Source organism: Vombatus ursinus, unplaced genomic scaffold (assembly GCF_900497805.2).
Source record: "Vombatus ursinus unplaced genomic scaffold, bare-nosed wombat genome assembly UNPS02006173.1, whole genome shotgun sequence".
In the NCBI taxonomy this organism is placed as follows: domain Eukaryota; kingdom Metazoa; phylum Chordata; class Mammalia; order Diprotodontia; family Vombatidae; genus Vombatus; species Vombatus ursinus.
The window spans coordinates 2,795-22,580 of NW_020945951.1; the positions used below are offsets into that span (position 1 = coordinate 2,795).

Consider the following 19,786-nt stretch of genomic DNA (forward strand, 5'->3'; position numbering starts at 1 on the left):
TCATGTCAAATGCTTTAAGAGGGAGGACAGTGATGAGTAAAAAGGCTATGTCATCTCCCCCAAATGTTTTGTTTTTAAAAAGGTGTGTGAGGAAAAAAAAAAAAAGAGCAGCTTGTTTTTTTCTTGTTTCAGTCTGGACTTCTCCTGGTCACTTAGATTCAGCAGCTATTGGTTGATTGATTCCAGAATCCACATGTCTGCTTTTCATGTGAAAGGAACCAGCAGGTAAGGGAGAAGAATACCGTCAGGTTCCTGTCCCTCCTTTTAGAGATTTTCCTCCTGAGCTTGCTTGAGCATCGCCTGGAAGATCTTTTCACCAGGAGAATCCAGGTTCACATCCAGAAGACATGCTGTTGTTCTTCAGTCAACTCTTCATGACTCCCACTGAGGTTTTCTTAGTGCATGTTCTGGAGCGGTTTGCCATTTCCTTCTCCAGCTCATTTTACAGTTGAGGAAATGGAGGCAAACAGGGTTAAATGACTTGCCTAGGATCACACAGCTAGCAAGTGTCTGAGGCTGGATTTGAACTCAGGAAGAGGAGTCTTCCTGACTCCAGGCTCTGTGCTCTAGCCACTGCACCACTTAGCTTCCCACAAGACATACTGAGTTGGGGTCTAAGGCAAAAGAAGGTTCAGCACTCTGCATGCCTTCCAATGTGTATCTTTGCCTTCTGACATCAGACAGGGCTCACAAGGTGAGAGAGAGGTATTCACACCCCAAAGTACAAGCTACATGTCCAGGTACAGTGGGCATTCCAGGTTTCTCCATGTCCCCAGGTCTCAGAATGTGGAGACTGTATGAACTCATAAAGGGGGAGTGGCCTTGAGGTGATCCCAGAAATCCACAACTGCCAAACTCAAGACTCTGTACCCTAGGGCAGGAGGTAAATTTTTCTAGAGGTGCCCTAGGCCCCACAGTTCCTCAGGTGAACATACCTGCTGCCAGACCCCTGGTGAACAGCCTATTCTCCTATGCTAAAACCTCCATGGTATACTCAATTCCAGGGGCTAGCCCTCAAGTGAAACAGCCAAATGTTAACACGATAGCACCATTTTGACCAAAAAAAAAACTATGTTCTTTCATGTCTGGGAAGTGGTCTGGCTGTTTCTGATTAGCCATACAGCTGTTTGAACTGATAGCATTCATTGCAGTACCCATTACACTTGGCATTGCCAAAGTGATCACAGGCTGGGGCTCGGCAACGTTGCTTGGGCAGCTCTTCCGTAATGGGCTCCCCTCTATGGATGCCAGGCCCCAGTTGCTGGTTATGCCGCTGGCACTCTGCACACAGCTCTTGCCCTCTGTGAGCCACAGGGTTTTTACATGTCGCCTTGGTACATTTTTTTCTCTGAGAGCTCTGAGTTGTCCGTTGAATGTCCCGGCACTGGCTGGATCTCTGAATGGAAGAATTCAAAAGAATGATCAGTTTGTAAAGCCCAAGGAAGAAACAAATAGAATTCATTGGACTTTTTTTCCCTGTGGCATCCTGAATTTATCATCACTATTATCTTTCTTTCTCAGGACAATGTGGAAAAAAAAAAAAAAAACTCGTGGGCAGATTTTCATGTCAAGGTCTTTAAAAGGGAAAAAGTGTTCAAGTCCCACTTTTTCAGTACCAGAAAAGACCAAAGAAGCTTCCATAAAGTGGGTTGGTTTCCTCAAATCCTTATTTGTAACCCAGATCCTGCCAAGCTATAACTTTCGGGGGAAGAGTTTACTGTTGCTTTACATAGCTCTGCTATCTTTTCTTCTCTCTTTGTCATGCACAGAAAGATCAATACCACAGCAGGGCCACATAAAAAAACTCTCTCTCATTCCCCTCAATAATTGTAGGTCACATAACAACCAGAGCTTTAGTGTTCTGATTAATAAAGCTATTTCTTTTCCTCACAAGCACCTTCCTATAAATTTGAAAGCCACTTCACAACCACTGTCTTTTTTCCCACCCCTGTGCTTTGCCATTTCAGTTAGTAAGCAACCGGGACACGGCTACTTTGGAAAGTGTCTCTAAGCGCTAATACTGGCAATCATTGAGAATGAGTGTCGAGAAGTCACTGAGGGGTCTGCACCAATTCACATGGATTCAAAGTGGAGCTACCTTGATATGTCATACCATGTGTTTGAGAAGCTCCACATGTATAAACATTATGGTTTATTTTACTCATTTCTGGAAAAACGAGTACTAAAGCAAATTCCAGCCAGGAGAATGCCCTGACTTATTGTCCTTCAATACTGCCCAACTGGGAAGCTGATGCCAGGGTGAATTTTGAGACTGGTTTGCAGGAAAGAAAACACACTGTCCTAATGAGCTTAAGGACCCCTCATACATCTGTGGGTGGGGCTGGCTGCCATCTCTTACATACCTCTGATTGTCTCACCAGCTGCTCTTCAGTCCTTTTTGCTTCATGAAATCTCTGGTTCTGGGCTTCAATGAAACATTTCTGACAGTATCCCTCAAACAAAGTACTGCCGAGGGTACCACATCCTCTCCCAAGGCAGGGAACGGTATTCTGGAATCTAGAGGCTGAGGGATCAGTCTGACCAGAAGCAGGGGGGTCACCTGGAATGAAATAATATGCCAGTCAGTACGGACAACCAAGCAGTCATGAAGATGTGGAGATTACAAATTAAATCAACTCCAAATGCAGAGTGGAAGCTCATAAAGAATAAAAATGGAGTATAGCCATCTTGTTGTAATTAGATAGCACCCCTCCTCCCAAAAAGAAAGTTACTATTGGAACATCTTTGTTTTCATAAATGAATCCCTACTTTTTGCTAAAGTATGGTGAGCTATCTAAAGAAAACAATCTCTAAAAAGCGTCTACATATCCTTCAAACATTCCAAAGTGATCAGGGGAAAGGGAAGGGAGAATTGGGCAGACAAATCCACAGGCCATATGTTTTTGTACAGCCTGCAAGCTAATGATTTTTTTTTTTAACATTTCAAAATACAATGGAACTTTATTTTAAAATGTAAAAATCATTCTTAGCTCTCAGGCTGTACAAAAGCAGAAGGCACACTAGCTTTAGGTAGCCAACCCTTGCATTAGAGGCTTTAACAACTCAAAAGGTGTTATGTAGAATTTAATTGAATAGGGCTAGCAGAGCAAGCCTCTTCAAGGAAATCCAATCTCCTTCCCTAATTCAATCTACTTTAGTATTTAGTATGCCTCTGCTATGTGCAAGGCACAGTGCAAGGTTCTGGGGGATCCAAAGGCAAAACAAATGAAAAACCCAGCTCTTGCCTTCAAATTTCCATTTTGATTGGCTCCTATCTTTCCTCCTGGGGCAGCTGCGGGGTTCAGTGAATAGAGTGCTGGGCCTGGAGTCAAGAATACTCATCTTCCTGGGTTCAAATCTGACTTTAGACACTTACTAGCTGTTTGTTAACCCTGCTTCCCTCAGTGTTCTCATCTATAAAATGAGCTGGAGAAGGACATGGCAAATGACTCCAGTGTCTTTGCCAAGAAAATCTTATATGGGGTCACGAAGAGTCAGACATAACTGAACAACAGCATCCCTCCTCCTGATTATTCTCTGCATAGAAGTTTTATCGTGTTTACTTTTGGCAAATCAGATGGGTTGAAATCACAAAAGAGAGAAAGAAAGATTTATCATCATTACCACATGAATGTGTTTTCATTCTTATCCTCGTGATGTCATTTATGTAGTGCTTTGGACTTGGTAACCCCCTTACACTAAGCTCATCTCCCTTTTCTGAAGACATACACATGTTTCTTCTTAATGGCATAAGGTATACAATCTAGTTGTAACCACAAAAATGTGGAACTACTATTTCTCAAATTAGAATCAGAATCGCTTTCACCTGGTTTGGATTCAAGAAACTTATTGCAAATTCATTTCCCACTTTGTATTTAGGTTAAGAGAATACCAATGGGTCATCTTGTATTGAGCCAGCAATGCCTGACATTGCATGTCACCTAGAATGTTTCCTTTTCTCTAGGTTGTAATCTTATTGCAAAGACAGACTATCTCTATCAAAGCCACTTGCTACATGTGAATTGCTTTGCAAACCTTCAAATGCTACATAAATGTCAGTTGTTTTTTTTTAAATGATATCATAGGATACATAGTTTCACTCACGGTTATTTTCTCGGTATTCGATGAAACACAGTGTGCAAAAGCCTCGGTTTTCTGGCGTCCCAAAGTACATGCAGCCAGCTTTTCGGCATTTACTCGTTCCAATCCTGTTCTCTGGATTCCGTCCAACCTGGGAGATGGCCCCAGCAGGGGCCTCATGACCAGTTCTACGGCAGGGATGCTGATGGATACTCTGGCTCAGTTGAGAGGGATCGGAGAATGATCTCTGATGGCAGGAAGGAGGAAAACTGGAGCTGATGATAGGGGAAGGCTCTGTAGTCCTTTTGAAGCAAGTACTACAAATCCCATTAAAGGTCCTGGTAACATCCTGGTGACAGGCCTGGCACTTCCCATCATCCAAATTCCTGTAGTTGCTCGGGTCATAGCCAGGATTGAGCTGCCGAGTGTTATGGCACCGTTCACAGAACCCATTGTGTTGCACGTTCAGGGTGAAGGGACATCCAGGGTTTTTGCATTTCATTGCAGTTGTTTCACTAAACAGAAAGAGGCTGGGGGCAGTTGGGGGTGCAGAGTGAGGCCCCATTGCTGGTAATTCCTCAGGCTTCCACCCAGCAGGCTCACAAACTTCACCCTGAGAAGTGCCCAGTCCTATGCCTGGGGGTTTCTCCACCCCTGGCTTAGAGTTCTGTTTTCTTGGTTTATTTTGTGTATTTTGCCTCCTCTCAAAGCATTCATGGCAAAAAGGCTGTGTATTTACGGACATGAAGAAAGGACAGTTCGGGGTTTCACATTTGACTTCCATGAGGGAAATCTGGGGCAGGTGGGGCTCCAGTCCATTCCTAGCACAGGCCTCTCTATGATTCAGCTCAGCGTTCTCTTGCCACTTCTTGTACTCATGCTGAACGAGCTCAAAGTAGTCTTCCACCAGATTTATCTCCTTGGGTAAGTTCGCTTCATCCAGCCTAGAGACCAAGAAAAGTAGGACAGCATTTACAACACTGACCTGTACGGCAAGAATCAAGACAGGAAATTTGGCAGGATAAGCATTATACAACTGGGTGAAATTGAACATTATATTAACGGACCTTCATCTCCAAATTGCGATGCCCCCCCCCCAATTAATCCATTGACAAGTATAGTAGAGTCATATGCTAAATAAATAAACAGCCTCCTTGGAAGAAGGTATCCTTTCTTTATACAAAATATCATATCACTGCTGTGCCATTTGGCAAGTCACTTTATCTTTCTGGAACTCAGTTTGCTCATCTGTAAAATGGGCAACTAGGTGGTGCAGTGAATGTAGTGTCAGGCCTAGAGTCAGGACAACTCATCTTTCTGAGTTCAAATCTGGCCTCCAACACTTATGAGCTGTTTGAACCTGGGCAAGTCACTTAACCCAGTTTGCCTCGGTTTCCTCTTCTGTGAAACTGAGCTGGAGAAGGAAATGGTAAACCTCTCCAATATTTTTGCCAAAAAAAAAAAAAACTCCAAATGGGGTCACAAAGAGTTGGAAATGACTGAACAACAACAATAACAACAACAAAAATGGAGTTGGATGAGAGAACCTCTAAATTCCCTTTAAGCTCTAAATTTATGATATATCCATTTAGTCAATTTTGGTTTATTAAAAATAGTGCAACATTTGAAGAAACTGCTACCATATAGCCTTCTTGTACCATATATGTTAATGCCCTAGAGTGTTGAGGGGAGAAAAAGTTTGCTTTCAGTTATTTGAGAGTTAACTCCCTCCCCACCCCACCCCCAAAATCTTCCACCTATCAAAATATTGTTAAGATTATGAATAGCACATGGTCAAACTTTTGGTCCCAGTTTTCCTGAAACTTCAAATTACCTTAAGATTTCAAATGCATCTATTTTGCTTCTATTTGTGTTGACTTTCCATGGTGGTCACTAATAAGTAGGCATGGTTCTGGGGCACTCTTTGTTTGCTTTTGCATCCCTCTAATTTGGGGGTTTGCTCTAATTTGTCAGTTTCTTAGCACTGGGACACTGCTTCCTTTATCCAGTCTCATTGCCATTTCTTATTTATGTCTAAAATCTTCAGGGGGCAGCACGGATTTCTCTAGCTTCAATTCAATTCAATTTGATTTGACAAGCATTTATGAAATATTTTCCATGTAGTAGGCACTATTCAGTGACATAAGACATAAGGGAAAGCCTTGTCTTTAAGAGCTTATGTTCTCCTGGGAGGACATAATGAACCTTCGTTTCTGTCACCAATAAAGGTATGATGACAGAAGAGAAGATAAAGAGACTGTACCAGTCTATCTCTGTCTCCCCCAAATCAAGCAGGAAAAGAAACATGGGTCATATATTGTAAAGTCAAGAAACTTTGAAAGATCAAAGAACTGTGATTCAGTAATCAACCACAATTGCACAGGACTAATGATGAACCATGTTACTATTACCCACCTCTCAAAGGTGACAGATTCAAGATATTGAATGAGATATACATTTGGATCAAGCTAAGCTGGGAACAGTTTTGTGTGACTACACATATTTATTAAGAGGATTTAATTTTCCTCTTTTTTTCCCCCAGGCAGAGGAGGGTCAGAGGGAGAAAACAAATACTTGTTAATTGAAAAAATAAAATGTGGGTTGTAATTGTTCTTTGTATACCTGATTTATGAAAGGTTATTATTTCCAGGGATTCTATGATGTTTTAAAGAATATATGAATATTCTAAATAAATATACATATCTAAATTAATATGTAAATACATAAAGACATATAAAGTTCATCAAGATAGGAAATAAAACTGAACCCTCCTAAAATACATTTTTAAAAAATCTCTCAGTGACTCTTTTTCTTGGATGCCATCTGAAACTGGTTTTCACTGCCTGAATCTAAGCTTGAGAATCAATCATATGGCATTCCTAACTTATTCACACCTCCAAAAGAATGCAATGGGTCAGTCCTCACTTTATTTCCCAGTGGAGGAAAGGAGATTTCAACAAAGTTAAAGCTCAGCTTCAGGTGGGATCCAACCCTTGAATATTCTCTTAGGATAAAACATAAAAATGCTAAACAAACCAGCCAACAGGAAGACACTTACTTTGCAGCATTGATTAAATGAGTTGTCCCGTGGTCCCAGCCTTGCACAGGGATTTCTACCAAGGTCAAGTACTCTTTAAGTAGCTTTTCCTTCATCTCTGCTTCAGGCTCTGTTAGAAAATGAACCTTCAAGTCCTCAAACCTTCCTCGGTCTCTGTTAACAAGTGGAACAGCTCTGATTTCTGAGGAGAAAATAACATGTGGACATCTTACTTTCACTTGGTAAATGAAATCATAAACATGCTAAGTACATTTCTGAATAAACAGTACACTAGCAAAGAGTGCTAGGTTCAGAGCCAGAGGATCTGTGGTTCAAGTCCTGACTCTGCTACTTACTATGTGATCTTAGGCAAGTCCTGGGCCTCAGTTTGTTCAACTCTAAAATGAGGGGGTTGGGCTACATGGCTTCTGAGGTCCCTTCTAGCTTTTAATCCGTGAAACCATAACTAGGAATGATACCATAAACCAATTGGGGGGGGGGGTTTCCCAGAAGAGAGTTGCCTAAAAACCTCATCATTTAACTGGCAAAAAGGACCACAATTGCTCTGTTCTGTTTACTTCCAGCACTCAGAGAGAATATTAACAGAAGTATACTTTTAAAAGCTCTTCTAATTCTTTACAGAAGTACTTCACTGGTTTTAGGTAAAGCAAGCATTATATTTGCCAGATGATGTGACAATAAAACTTTTTCAAAGACATATTTTCATTTAAATCAGGAATGCAACAGACTCCAAACAGGAAAGGAAACAATTAGCACAAACATTTAAAATAAGCTGAGTTTAAGTCATAACTTAATTTTCCTACCAGGTCCGCTGTCCTTAAGAGTGACCAGTGGTGCAAAGTGCTGGCTGTCATAACCAAGGACGATGGGATATCTGTAACACTCCTGGGCAGGCCAATGGAGAGGCAAATAAACTCCACCAACTTTCAAAGGAGCAAAATTGGAACCAGATTCTAAGCTTCTCAGCATTTTGTCTATGTAGGAAAAGAAAGGGAAAAAAAAACCACTGAGAGTTATCCACCACCAAATTCCTTTCAACTATACACTGCTGTACTAGGTCAATATGGCCTTTTTTCCATCACAAGAAATACAGTGAAATTTTAGACTACATCCTAGAGATGACAATTTTAAAGTAGAGAAGTACTTCAATGTACATTGATTGAAATACACACCGATTGAAACACCTCAACTGAAATCATGTGACTCTCACCTGAAATAACAATAATTGGCCTTCTGAGGATGTTAGAAAGAACAAATATGTGGATTTCTTCAAGTGAATTATACTGAAGCCCACCTCGGGCCACTGATGTATCTGTGGATGCCATTTTGATAAGATTATCCCACTCCTCATTCCAATTCTAAGGAAAAAATAAAAATAAAAAGGTAATTTAATGTAATTTGTCTTTCCCTCTCCTGACCCCAGTCTATGTCAATTCACCTGTACCACTCAGTTTTATTTTTCCTCTTCTCTATAAAATAATTTAAATAACCTAATAGTCTCTCTCCCTTTACCCCGCCCCATCCTCCCCCCATCATTTTTTTTTAGTGACTTTTTCTGTTATAATTCAAACTCAAAACTGAAGCACTTATGGAGCTGTGAGGGAAACTGGGGACAATATCTGCCTAAAAAACCTTGAAGTGACATAAAATGAAAAACCTTCATCCAGATTGTCCACAAAAATTCCATACTCGTGACTTGGAGAGAGATGAGTTGGATTATACATACATGCCTGAATCTGACTCACTGCCTCAATAATGCATGTAAGGGCAATGACACATGAAAACCAGGAGAGGCTCCTGAAGAAAGCCATCCTTGGAGATTCTTCTCTTCTAACAAAGATCCTCAGCAGGAATTCAGCCACCATGAGGTCTTTTGTGGCAACTGTGCCCTGCCCTGCCTTCCCTTCCCTGAGACATGGACAGAGAATTAATTGCTTAGTATTTCCCAAGGAGTGTACTTTGCTTGAACAGAATCTTCTTACCCTGGTGTCATAACGGAGGCCTGTTTCCACAAATTCTTGGGATTTCAGAGACTCCAGCTGCCAACGGAATTTGAAGTTGCGGATATCGGTCTCTTTCAGAGTGCTGTATAGTGCCTTCCTCAGGACCAAGTCAGTATCCTGAACACCCCACATGTACTGTGATGTAGCATGCATGAGGCAATTTCCATCACCTGTGGGAAAAAGCATGTACACTGTTACCACCCTTCACTAACACTGACATGGAAATGATGAGAAGAGAGAAGCAAGAAAAAAAGAGGAATTTGTTCAGGAAGCCTAGCAAATGCTTTCCAGGACAAATGGGATTTAGTCTTTGAGCTACGGGTTTTAATCAATTGCTTGATCAGTCAACAAGCATTTACTGAATTATATGCAAGATATTAGGTGTGCTATTTTTGAAATCATCTTCCCCAGGATCACTGCTACCATCTCACAGTTAGAATAGTGAGAGGAGGGGTTGTTTTTTGTTTTGTTTTGTTTTGTTTTGTTTTTTGGGAGGGGGGAATGAAGGGGATTCTTATTTAATGCAAAGGATATTCAAAATTTATCTCACATGAAAGGTAGTAGAGTACAGTAGAGAGAGAACTGAACCCTGGTACTGGCTCTGGCACCAATGAACCTTTGTGGTCATTATAGGAACACAAGTGGAAGGAATCTTGAATCCAACCCTCTCATTTTATAGATTAGGAACTGAGGCAGAGAGGTTAAAATTAACTTGCCCAGATTCACACAACAAGTAAGTGTCTAAAGGCATGAGTTGAAGTCGGGTCTGATTCCTAGTTCACAGCTCTATCTATTCGGTCACCTAGATGCCTCAGTTTCTTCATCTGTAAAATAAGGAGCTTAGACTGGATAATAGTCATCAACATAAATACTGTGCTTTCAGGTTTGCCAAATAAATACATAATCTCATTTCATCCTCATGACAACCCTTCAATGAAGAAATTACAGGTATTATTACCTCTCATTTTACAGGTGAGGAAACAGACTAAATGAATTGACTAAGTCAGGGATGGGGAACCTATGGCCTCGAGGCCACATGTGGCCTTCTAGGTCCTTGGGTGCAGCCTTTTGACTGACTCCAAGTTTTACAGAACAAATCCTTTTATTAAGGGGATTTGTTCTGTGGAGTTTGGATTCAGTCAAAGGGCAGCACTTGAGGACATAGAGAGTTCCCCAACCCTGGACTAAGTGATTTGCTCAGAGTTGCAGAGCTAATCAAAACTGGGTCTAAACCCAGGGCTCTCTCCACCATGCCACACTTTCACACCTTAGAGAGCACTTTGAGAGGATTCCCAAATTGTGCTCTTCTGTCCCTTTCAACTTTTACATTCTGGGATTCCACCATCCAGGGACAGTGATACCAAGGATTTACAATTCCTAGGAAAAAGACCACTATCAGGAAGCAGTCCTGGCTTTTCTTACCAGACATTGGACTGGGATTGCTAGTGACTCACATTGAAATGACTGGGCTATATCACTTTACCCTTGGTGCTGGGGAGTTTCCTCTCATTTGTAACGTAGGGCTGACAAGACAAAGCTGCCCCACAGGAATGTGGTGTGGTGCTTGGTTTGTCAGCAATAGTAAAGTACTTACTTCAATGGCCAACTCCTCATTAAAAATCATAATGTGCCATGGAAATAAGGGTTTTAAAATCCCTTTGGCCAAACAGCATGTGCCCCCAGCAATTTGGGCTGAAGTATAGAAGGCACTATTTTTAAGAAAAGTAAGTATGACTATTTTTAAAAGGCATCATTTGGGAATTATTTGAAATAAAAAAAGCATAAACTCCATATGGACCTTGCATTTTCTCAAACTCTCAAGCAACAAATGCATTGAATATGTGTCTCATTTGTTGAACTGACTTGAGACAATCACACGCAAACATATGATCCTCAATTCTTTGAGAAGCCTATAGTTGCTTAAAACCAAGACAAACTGTTTTCTAACATGGCTAGGCCAATAGTTTTGGAGTCTCATGATATTTTCATCCTGATCAAGTTTTTCAAAATACTTAGATATTCCTCAAACTAACATTCTTTCCATTCACTTATTTATTTGGCTTATTGTGTTTTTGTTTTTGTTTTTGTTTTAATCATGAAAATTGTACAGAAAGGCTGCCTAAACAAACATCCAGACAAGTAAATGGAAAAGGATCACTTAAGTCTTGCGTCTAGGCCAGAAGTGTGGCAACTATTAAATTCTGTTGAAATTTCCCCTTTGCAAAATCTAGAGCAAAGATAAGGCTCTTTTTTTTCCTTGTTCTTACTTTCAGTTCTTTATTGAGACTCACCAGTACAAAATTCCCTCAGTAACACTTGGAATTCCCCAGTGCCAAGTTATTTGACTAGCAATTGAGCAACTGCCATTGTACTTTTTGTTCTGGTGTGTAGACATTTAAACTGTGAAGCGCATACTGGACTTTCCAAGTGGGTGTGGTTAGGGTGAGCTGGAATAGGCCTACTCATTATACAAGTGAAATCGCAGCAGCCAATAGACGCTGGAATTTTTCGCATGAAGTTTCAATTTTATACCACCTACTGCCTTCCTCATTCACTCTAGTCTCATATCCTCAAATGAAAACATTGTGAATCACCTATCATCTCTTTCTCCCCATTTCCAAACCATCCAGTAATTTTATATAATCCATTTTATATATTAAGCTAGGGGGAAAAAAATCTGTGTCAATAAAAATCCTAGATGAAATGGCATTTGTTCTGGGTTTTTTTTTTTCTTCCTTCCTGAATGTCTCTCCTCCCCTTTTCAGACCTTATAAGGTTCTTGTAGGGGAAGGGGAAGAATAGGCAACTGTAACTTAAAAAAAAAAAAAAGCCTAAAAAAGTCTTTGCCTAGAAAATACCCTCTAAAGTCCTACAAGTAGGTATGCTTGTAACTTTTCTAAAGTAAATGCCAGTTTATGAAAATGCTTTAATCAACAGAAAATATTTCCCATGCACTTTTTCCTGAAGAAAATTAAGTGCTTACAACCAATAAATCTGAGTCAATTCACAAATACTTGCTGATACCTACTATGTGCAAAGTATTCCCTGCTAAGCATTGTTTAGTGTTTCACAAACTCCTAATTCGGCAAGGCCACTCCCCTTCCTCAATCCTCCCCACCCTTTCCTATGACTCTATCCCTCCTGGTAATAAATGGGGAGGCAATGAAAACCACTTCCCAGGAGACACCACAGCCTGGCTAGATCCTTACCTAACATCACCACTGAAAACTATTTGTGTCTATCAGAACAAACGATTCTGTTAGGAGCTGTGTAGACAAGCGATCCATCTCACTTTCTCTATGACAACTTATGCAGTAACACCCATGTAAAGTAGAAAGATGGTCTAGAACTTGGGCAAGACCCAGGCTCCAATACTGCCTCTGGTACTTGTAACTACCTATGTAACTATGGCTGTGTCATTGAACCTCTCTGAGTCTCAGTCTTCTCAGCAGTAAAATGGGAATAACACCTACAGCTTCTATCCCCAAAGGGTTGTAAGAATCAAATGAGATAATATATGCTTTTTTTTTAAAAAAAAAAGTGTTTTGCGAAACTTAGTACAGTAAATACATTTTAGTTATCATCATTGCTGTTGATATTCTTAAAAGGTCTTTATCTATAGAATGTTCCTAGGTGAAGATGCCAAATATTGATGCTGTTTCATCTCTGGATAATTGCCTTTTCATAATGGTCAGCAAGCATCAAAGACCTCTGCTCTTATCAGTAAGGTTGTGCTAATATTAGCAATATTACTGATGATAGGAAATACTGTGCTTCCAGCTTCTTACCCAGGAACAAGAATCCCATTCAGACTACTTTCTAGTAGTCATCGTACGTATCCGCAGACTGCAATGTCTATATCCACATCAACCAATCAACTAAACCATGTTTAGAGAAATAGTGAAAGCTATCCAGAAATAATTTAAAACTAAGTAACAAACTTAAACTGTGAATCTGCTGTGATTTTTAAGGAGGATCAGACAACTCTATCAGCAGCCTGCAGGAAGGGGAAATCAAACATGCCAGGAAGAAAGAAGATCACAAGCAACACCCAGTGGAAAACAGCTCAAAAATAGGGAAAAAATCTGACATGTTTCTATTATTTCTTTCGGGCAAGGCAATTGGGGTTAAGTGACTTGCCCAGGGTCACACAGCTAGTAAGTGTCAAGTGTTTGGTCTGAGGTCGAATTTGAACTCAGGTCCTCTTGACTCCAGGGTCTATGCTCTATCCATTGCGCCACCTAGCTGCCTCTCTATTATTTCTTAAGAGAAGAATAGGAAATCAACAGATTGTAGATTTAAAGCTGGGAGAGACCTTAGAGCAGTTCTTAACCTGGGAATCACAGACCAAGGGTATGTGGATAGTTTTCAGGCGATCCATGAACTTGGATTAGGGGGGGAAAAATGTTCGACTCAAAAAAGGTTAAGAGCTTAGGGAGAAAGCTGGCAAAATGCTGAAGACCACAAACCCATATTCCCTAGGCTCAAAAGTACAGATCAAATTTTTTTGAGTAAATAATGGGTCTTTCCTTGAAAGGATTTAGAGCTCTTTAAAACCTTGTTTACTGGGGCCATGATGGGCATTTTTTAACAGGTGATAAACTAGATGTACAAAAGCAGGTAGATGACTTGCCCAAGGTCACAAATCACTTAAAGCCATCCGGCCCAATTCTCCTAACCCTCCAAGCATTCTCTACTCTAATATGTTTCATTCGAAAACACTGTTTGCTTTAGAAAACTACACAACAACAAAACAAAAACATCTCTCGCTTAGACAACACCTCTTACTGAGGTTCCCATGCCAGCTAAATCATCTAGTTAGGAATTTTGCATTTGATTATAATGGAGGTTCAGCTCTTGCACATAAACAGATCCATGTGGGAGACTCATCTTGTCACAGTGCTCCCCTCCCACCCCCAAAACCTTAATCAGAATCCTTTCCTGGGAGTCCCAGGATCAACCCAAATTCAGGGCTGGAAGGGACCTCAGACTCACCATTTGTTTTTAGTGCCACAAGCTTCCTGACTTCACGGCACCAGTTGAGCTTTCTCTGGCTTTCTAGTGAAGTTTGGATGCTTCTGTCAATCAAAGCCACAAGGATAAACTCCCGGAACTGAGGACAAAACTGACAAGTCCTGAACATCTCCACCGTATATCTGTGCATGGTCTTGAAGTGATAAATTATCCCATTCGTAGGTTTGACAATATCTTCAGGGGTTCTCTCTCTTATCTTCACAGCTTTTCGCATGTTGCTCAGATACAAAGCCTGGGGGAGAACCTGCTGTTCAGACATGTTGTTGTAGAATACCTGAGAAAGGAAAGAAATAAACCAAAAACAATCTATTAGGTCAGCCTTAATATCTACTCTGATATATCTACCCATAGAAAATCAGAGTTTGATTCTTGCCTTTACCTTAATATGGAGGCAAAAGATTTGAATCCTAGTTGCATCTATGTGCAGGATGCTTGTTGGTACTGAAGTTTTACTAACACTGGACTGTTGCAAGTTACATCACTTTTAAAGATTAATCTATACAAGAGTAGGAAGGAGGAGAGTGGGCATTGAGGAGGAGGGGAATAACCCATGTTTAAGTAATGCCTGTCACAGAGCCAATCCTGCCTGTGAGCAAAGGTACACAGTACGTATCTCACCATTGATTCTGACTCTGATGCAGGGGAATGAGGTTCACCAAGAACTAACTACTCTGAACCATAAAACATCAGCTACTACTTAGGTGCTCAGCGTAGCCACTGGCTGCCTATAGGCCCACCCCCAAGTAACAACCAAGAGATCCTATTACTGCCAAGCTGTTGGCATTTAGAACTCAAGCCCTCTATTTCTTTACTGGTATGGAAAGTGAAAACAACGCTTTCATAAAAGCATCAGGCATATCGATCATTTCTTCTTTTTAGGGCCTGAAACATTTATAAGGAAATCTGAGGTTCAATGCCATCAAACCACTGATGATGAAAATCTCTTTTCTCTCTTCAAAACAATACCTGACCAATGACTGTTAAAAGCCATCACATATTTTATTTTTTAGAACTTTTTTTCAAGATCATAGATTTACAGTTGGGTGGGAGGAAACCTTAGATAAGCCATTTAGTTCAACCCCTTCACTTTACAGATGAGGAAACTGAGACCCAGAGAGTTAAGTGACTTGTCTACAATCATATAAGTAGTAAGCGACTCAGGGAGGACTTGGACCTAGGTCCTGAGTCTAAAGCCTTTCCATTGTATCAGACTGTTTCCCACTTCCATTTGTTATTTCTTTAGAGCTTAGAAATACCCTTGTGAAGTGATGCTCTTATTATTAGAAGTACTATTGGCCTCCATTTTATAGAAGAGGAAACTCAGGAAGAGGAAGGGTTAAGTGATTTGCCCAAGGCGCACAGTCAGGGAGCACAAGGGCCAAGGAGTCTTTCTGACTCCCCAGTCCTGTAACCTTATTCGATATGTCATACTGTCTTCCTGATCAGTCAATCAGCAAGTAGTTATTGTGTGCTGGGCATGATGATAGGTGTTGGGGATAGAAGTATGATGAATGCAACAATTTCTACTTTCAAGGGGATTAAACTGGTATCCAGAGTAGGTAGTCAATAATGTTTCCGAAGCTCCCCAGAATCCCTCAGATCACACATTGGTTTATAATAATTAAGCAATTGCAATAGTTAAAATTGGAGTCCAATTATTACTTAGCTCCAAATCAATAAAATGTGCTGCTGGTACTCCAGATGCCAACTAGTGGTTGCATGCCACTCTCTTCTTCTTCCCCTAGGGGCCTTTATGCCTAATCAAACAGTACAAGAAAATGAGGGCCTTGAAAAGGAAATGGAAAGAGTTTGTAGAACCTGTAGCAGGATTGCAACTTAAAACGTAAGAAAGATGAAGAAGCAGGGAGGCCAGCAGAGATTAGCTTCTAGCTGGGATGAGATTAGATTCTAGCTATCAAGCCAATCCTGGCTGACAAAGCCATAGTGGTGCAAGCACCAGGTATTTTCATTGCTTCCCTTTCCTATCATTATCACATCTCACTTGAAAAAAAAAAGACAATGAAAATCCCCAAACATTTCCCAATTATCCTGGTATTTCCCCAGGTAGTCCCAAAGAATCTCCCTTTCTATATATGATTCCTGAACCTTCAAGGTGACAAAGATATGCATCAAGAATGAATTGGCTCTTGTATTGTATCAAGAAAGCCTTTTCATTGCACTCTTCCAAGGCTGAAAACTAACCTACCTTCTAAGGCAAATATACATATATCTCAGGGATGCTGACATCCTTGCATCCTATCATGGCCTATCAAAATGCATAAGCTATTAACTAATGCAGACATCTGCTACTCTATAGGATTTCAAATCCTGATGATTTGAATCACTGTGAACCCTGACACTTCTTTCATTATTATTTCATTATCTCATTATTATTTTTCATTTTATTTCATTATATTTCATTATTATTATTACAAATTGTGAAAAGATTTTCTCCAGTGGATTTTTTTTTCAATTAACTTCAATTTCAATTTGACATTGCTATATGTGACTTCAGGAAAATAATTTTTCCTTCCCTTAGCCAACTATGAGAGTGGCTTTCTCTCTCCATAGCAAGGAGGCCAAAGGCTGTTAGCCAATATACATATTCAAGTGTGGTCCTTCAAAATGTCCTTGATTTCTCCATCAGAAATGTGTTTATAAAACTCATTAACCTGAGGTCTCGGCTTGCATCTTGGCTTCCTCTCTGTGTGACCCAGGGCAAGTCACTTGCATTATTTGAATCTTGGCTTCATCTATTAAAAAGGGAATAATAATACTTACATGACCTCCCTTTACAGAATGGCTCTGAGTAAAATGTTTTGTAAATCTTAGAGCACTTAAAAAATGGGTCACCATAAAATAGTCTTTAAAGTATTCTGAAAACATGTGAAGAATGATTTGCTTTTATTCATGCTTCTGCTGGTCCTAGAGATCCTCCTAGGTCTTCCATAAATTGTGAGAGCCAGAATAAACCCATCTTAACATCAATATTCAAGAACATAAAGCAACTGAACCATTACTTTGGCCCTTCATCCTCCAAAACTACCCACTGAAACAAATGAAAATACACTGTTCCAAGTTTCCAGTTCTTGGACCTCACTCCAGATGGGGCCACAGAGTAAACATTTCTAAAAAAAGATTGTTATATACTTGTAAGAGAGAAGAAAATAGCCTTATGAATATGTAAAAAAAGTGATGTTTTGTAATATTTCTTTGACTCATTTCACAAAAATTTCCCCAAATTCTGTCACTGGGAACTACAAAATTCTTTAGAAGTTATTCATCTCTAGAAGCCTACTCTTTTTTTTCTTTTGGTTTTTCTTTTTCTTTTTTTCCATTTTGTACAGGTGTTTGGTATGTGACATGGAAATTTGTGAATTATTTATCAACAAGAACCCCAATTCCATTTTTGGAGAGCACTGCTCCAAAGTTGTAAAATTCCCAAGTTGTAAACCAAGAACTGCTGAAGGCAGAGTCAAACACATTTAACTAGAAGAATAGATAAATCATTGATTGGACCATCCTTTGAATCCTTCATAGGATGCTTTACACTTAGCATGGGTTCAATAAATACTTGTTGAATACATGCATAAAGGCATAATTGTGCCACAGTTTTCTCAAAAGCAATCATTCTTTTTCTTTTCTTACAATATGAAAGATTTGTGTTAATATCTTTTAAATCTTTCACTGTTCAGTGTTCTCAGACTTCAGGGCTATTACTCTTTAATCAGGTGGAATGACAAATAGCTCTCAAAGAACAGGACTTTTGAACCACTTTATCAGACTGGTTTCACTAAGAGAAGAGATCTGCAAGCAGGGAGATTTGGATTTAAACCAATCCAAGGGAGCTAAGCTCCATTCTTAATACCCTGGCTTTCCTGAAGAGGCCAGGTGGCAGGATGTGGGACAACCAAGCCTGACAAAGCTGGCTGACCGAGGGGTGGGACTGGAGCAGAGGTATTTAAATAACTCCTGAACTTTTCCACATCTGGAAACTTAAAAAAAAAAAAAAAAAGTCAACCCTGTCTGCCACACAAGCATAAAATACCTGACAGCCAAGACCTGGGGAAATGAGGTGGCTAGAACTCCCAGTGTAAAGTTCTGCTGTCATTTCCAATACATCATCCTTTACTTATATTCTGCACAATAGAGAATGCCAGATTCTACATGTTCTCTGTGGCCCTTTGCAGAAAATATGGAATTCCTGCTTCAAGTAGCACAGCATTTTTTTTTAAATCGCAAAATGTTAATAACATCTAAAATCAGTTTAATTCAACGACTATTACTAACATTCTGCCCATTGCAATTAAAGGTCTCCGAATTATCTTTAATTTATCTTAAAGGCGCAGACCTCTGGAGTGATCCAGAGGTGCACCCTCCCTCCTTACGCCCACCCACTCCACATCTTTGCAGCGAGCACAGGCAAACTCTCCCAGTCCTGCCCTCCCCCTCTCCCCATCCCATCACCACAAGCTGCAAGTAATCTGCTCGCTGTCAAGCAACAATGCTCGGGGTCAGTATCTGTGCCAAACTCGTGCGGCCAGACCCAAATGCCAAACCCACGGCTAACAATGAATAGTGGCCGCGGCTTCGCCCCGAATTCATCTATCTCACTGGAAGATTTGGGGGGGGGGGCGAGAAGAGAAAGATCGGGGTTACCTTTGCGAGGCAGGAGTGAGCGCCCAACGAAATGCAAAAGTCCCGAATTAATGCACGAGAAGGCCAGTTGCAGACTGGAGGGCAGAGATGGCAGGGCGCTCCATGGGCAGCCTGAAGCTAGCTGACTAGTTCTCACTGCAGGGCTCCACTTAGTCCTGGCTGGCCGGCCTCCGTGCCTGAGCCGAGGGGCTGCTGCTGCTGCTGCTCCTGGGCTATGACTCTTCTCCACCACCGCCGGCCTCCTCTTCCAGCTGCTCCACCCCCGCAAGCTCCTATCCTAGATCCTCGAACTTGAAGCCAACGACTGCGCAAGTTCTCTTTTTCCTTTCTTTTAGCCCGGGTAATAATATATGAGCCCGGGGATTTCCAGCCAGGGCTCTGGGACTTTCCGACATGTGACTGTGACGCCCAGCGGCGGCTCTCTGAAAAGCACTCAGTCGGACAAAGGGGCGGGTGGGAGATTGCAAAGGGCGCCCGGGGCAGGCCAGGCAGAGCCAGTCAGCGAGCCGGCCAGTGGCCACCAGGGGGCTCCCGGAGGGTGTCAGGGGCCGGAGTCCGCCGGGACCCAGAAATTCCTCAACCTTCAAAGCCGGGGTTGTCCCCGCGTGACTCAACCTGGGCATTTCGGAAGCGCCGGCCGAACGTCATATCCATGTGGAAATCGCGGTGATGGGAATGAAGACGGTTCTTTTTTTTTCGCCGTCGTTTTTCTATAAAAAATAGAAATCACCTACTTTGGAGAGAAAAAAAAAAGGTGGAGGGAGGGGGAAACATAGAAAGAAAACCTTCGATTCCGCCCCCGCACTCAGCCGCTAATTACTGCCTCCCTGGGGGTGGCTGTGGGATGCTTGCTCGGGAAAAGCTCTTGATGCTCTCATTTAGCGAGTGGGTAGTCCAGGAATCCTCGGGGGCTGTTTGGTTAAAGAACAGGGTCACAATCCCTTCGACCTTC

The 19,786-nt window shown here is 41.2% G+C and overlaps 1 protein-coding gene across 1 annotated transcript; it reads right to left on the reverse strand.

Moving 5' to 3' along the window:
- Positions 1-512: 512 nt before the first annotated feature.
- LOC114032953 (tumor necrosis factor alpha-induced protein 3-like) lies at positions 513-19,118 on the reverse strand. The gene is made up of 9 exons (XM_027848403.1): positions 18,835-19,118; positions 14,137-14,449; positions 9,121-9,311; positions 8,349-8,496; positions 7,942-8,112; positions 7,139-7,319; positions 4,105-5,024; positions 2,364-2,560; positions 513-1,396 (listed from the first exon to the last, which is right to left on the reverse strand). Exons 2-9 carry the CDS (start codon positions 14,432-14,434, stop codon positions 1,112-1,114), a joined length of 2,391 nt encoding a protein of 796 aa, XP_027704204.1. The 5' UTR covers positions 14,435-14,449; positions 18,835-19,118; the 3' UTR covers positions 513-1,111.
- Between the last annotated feature and the right edge of the window lie 668 nt (positions 19,119-19,786).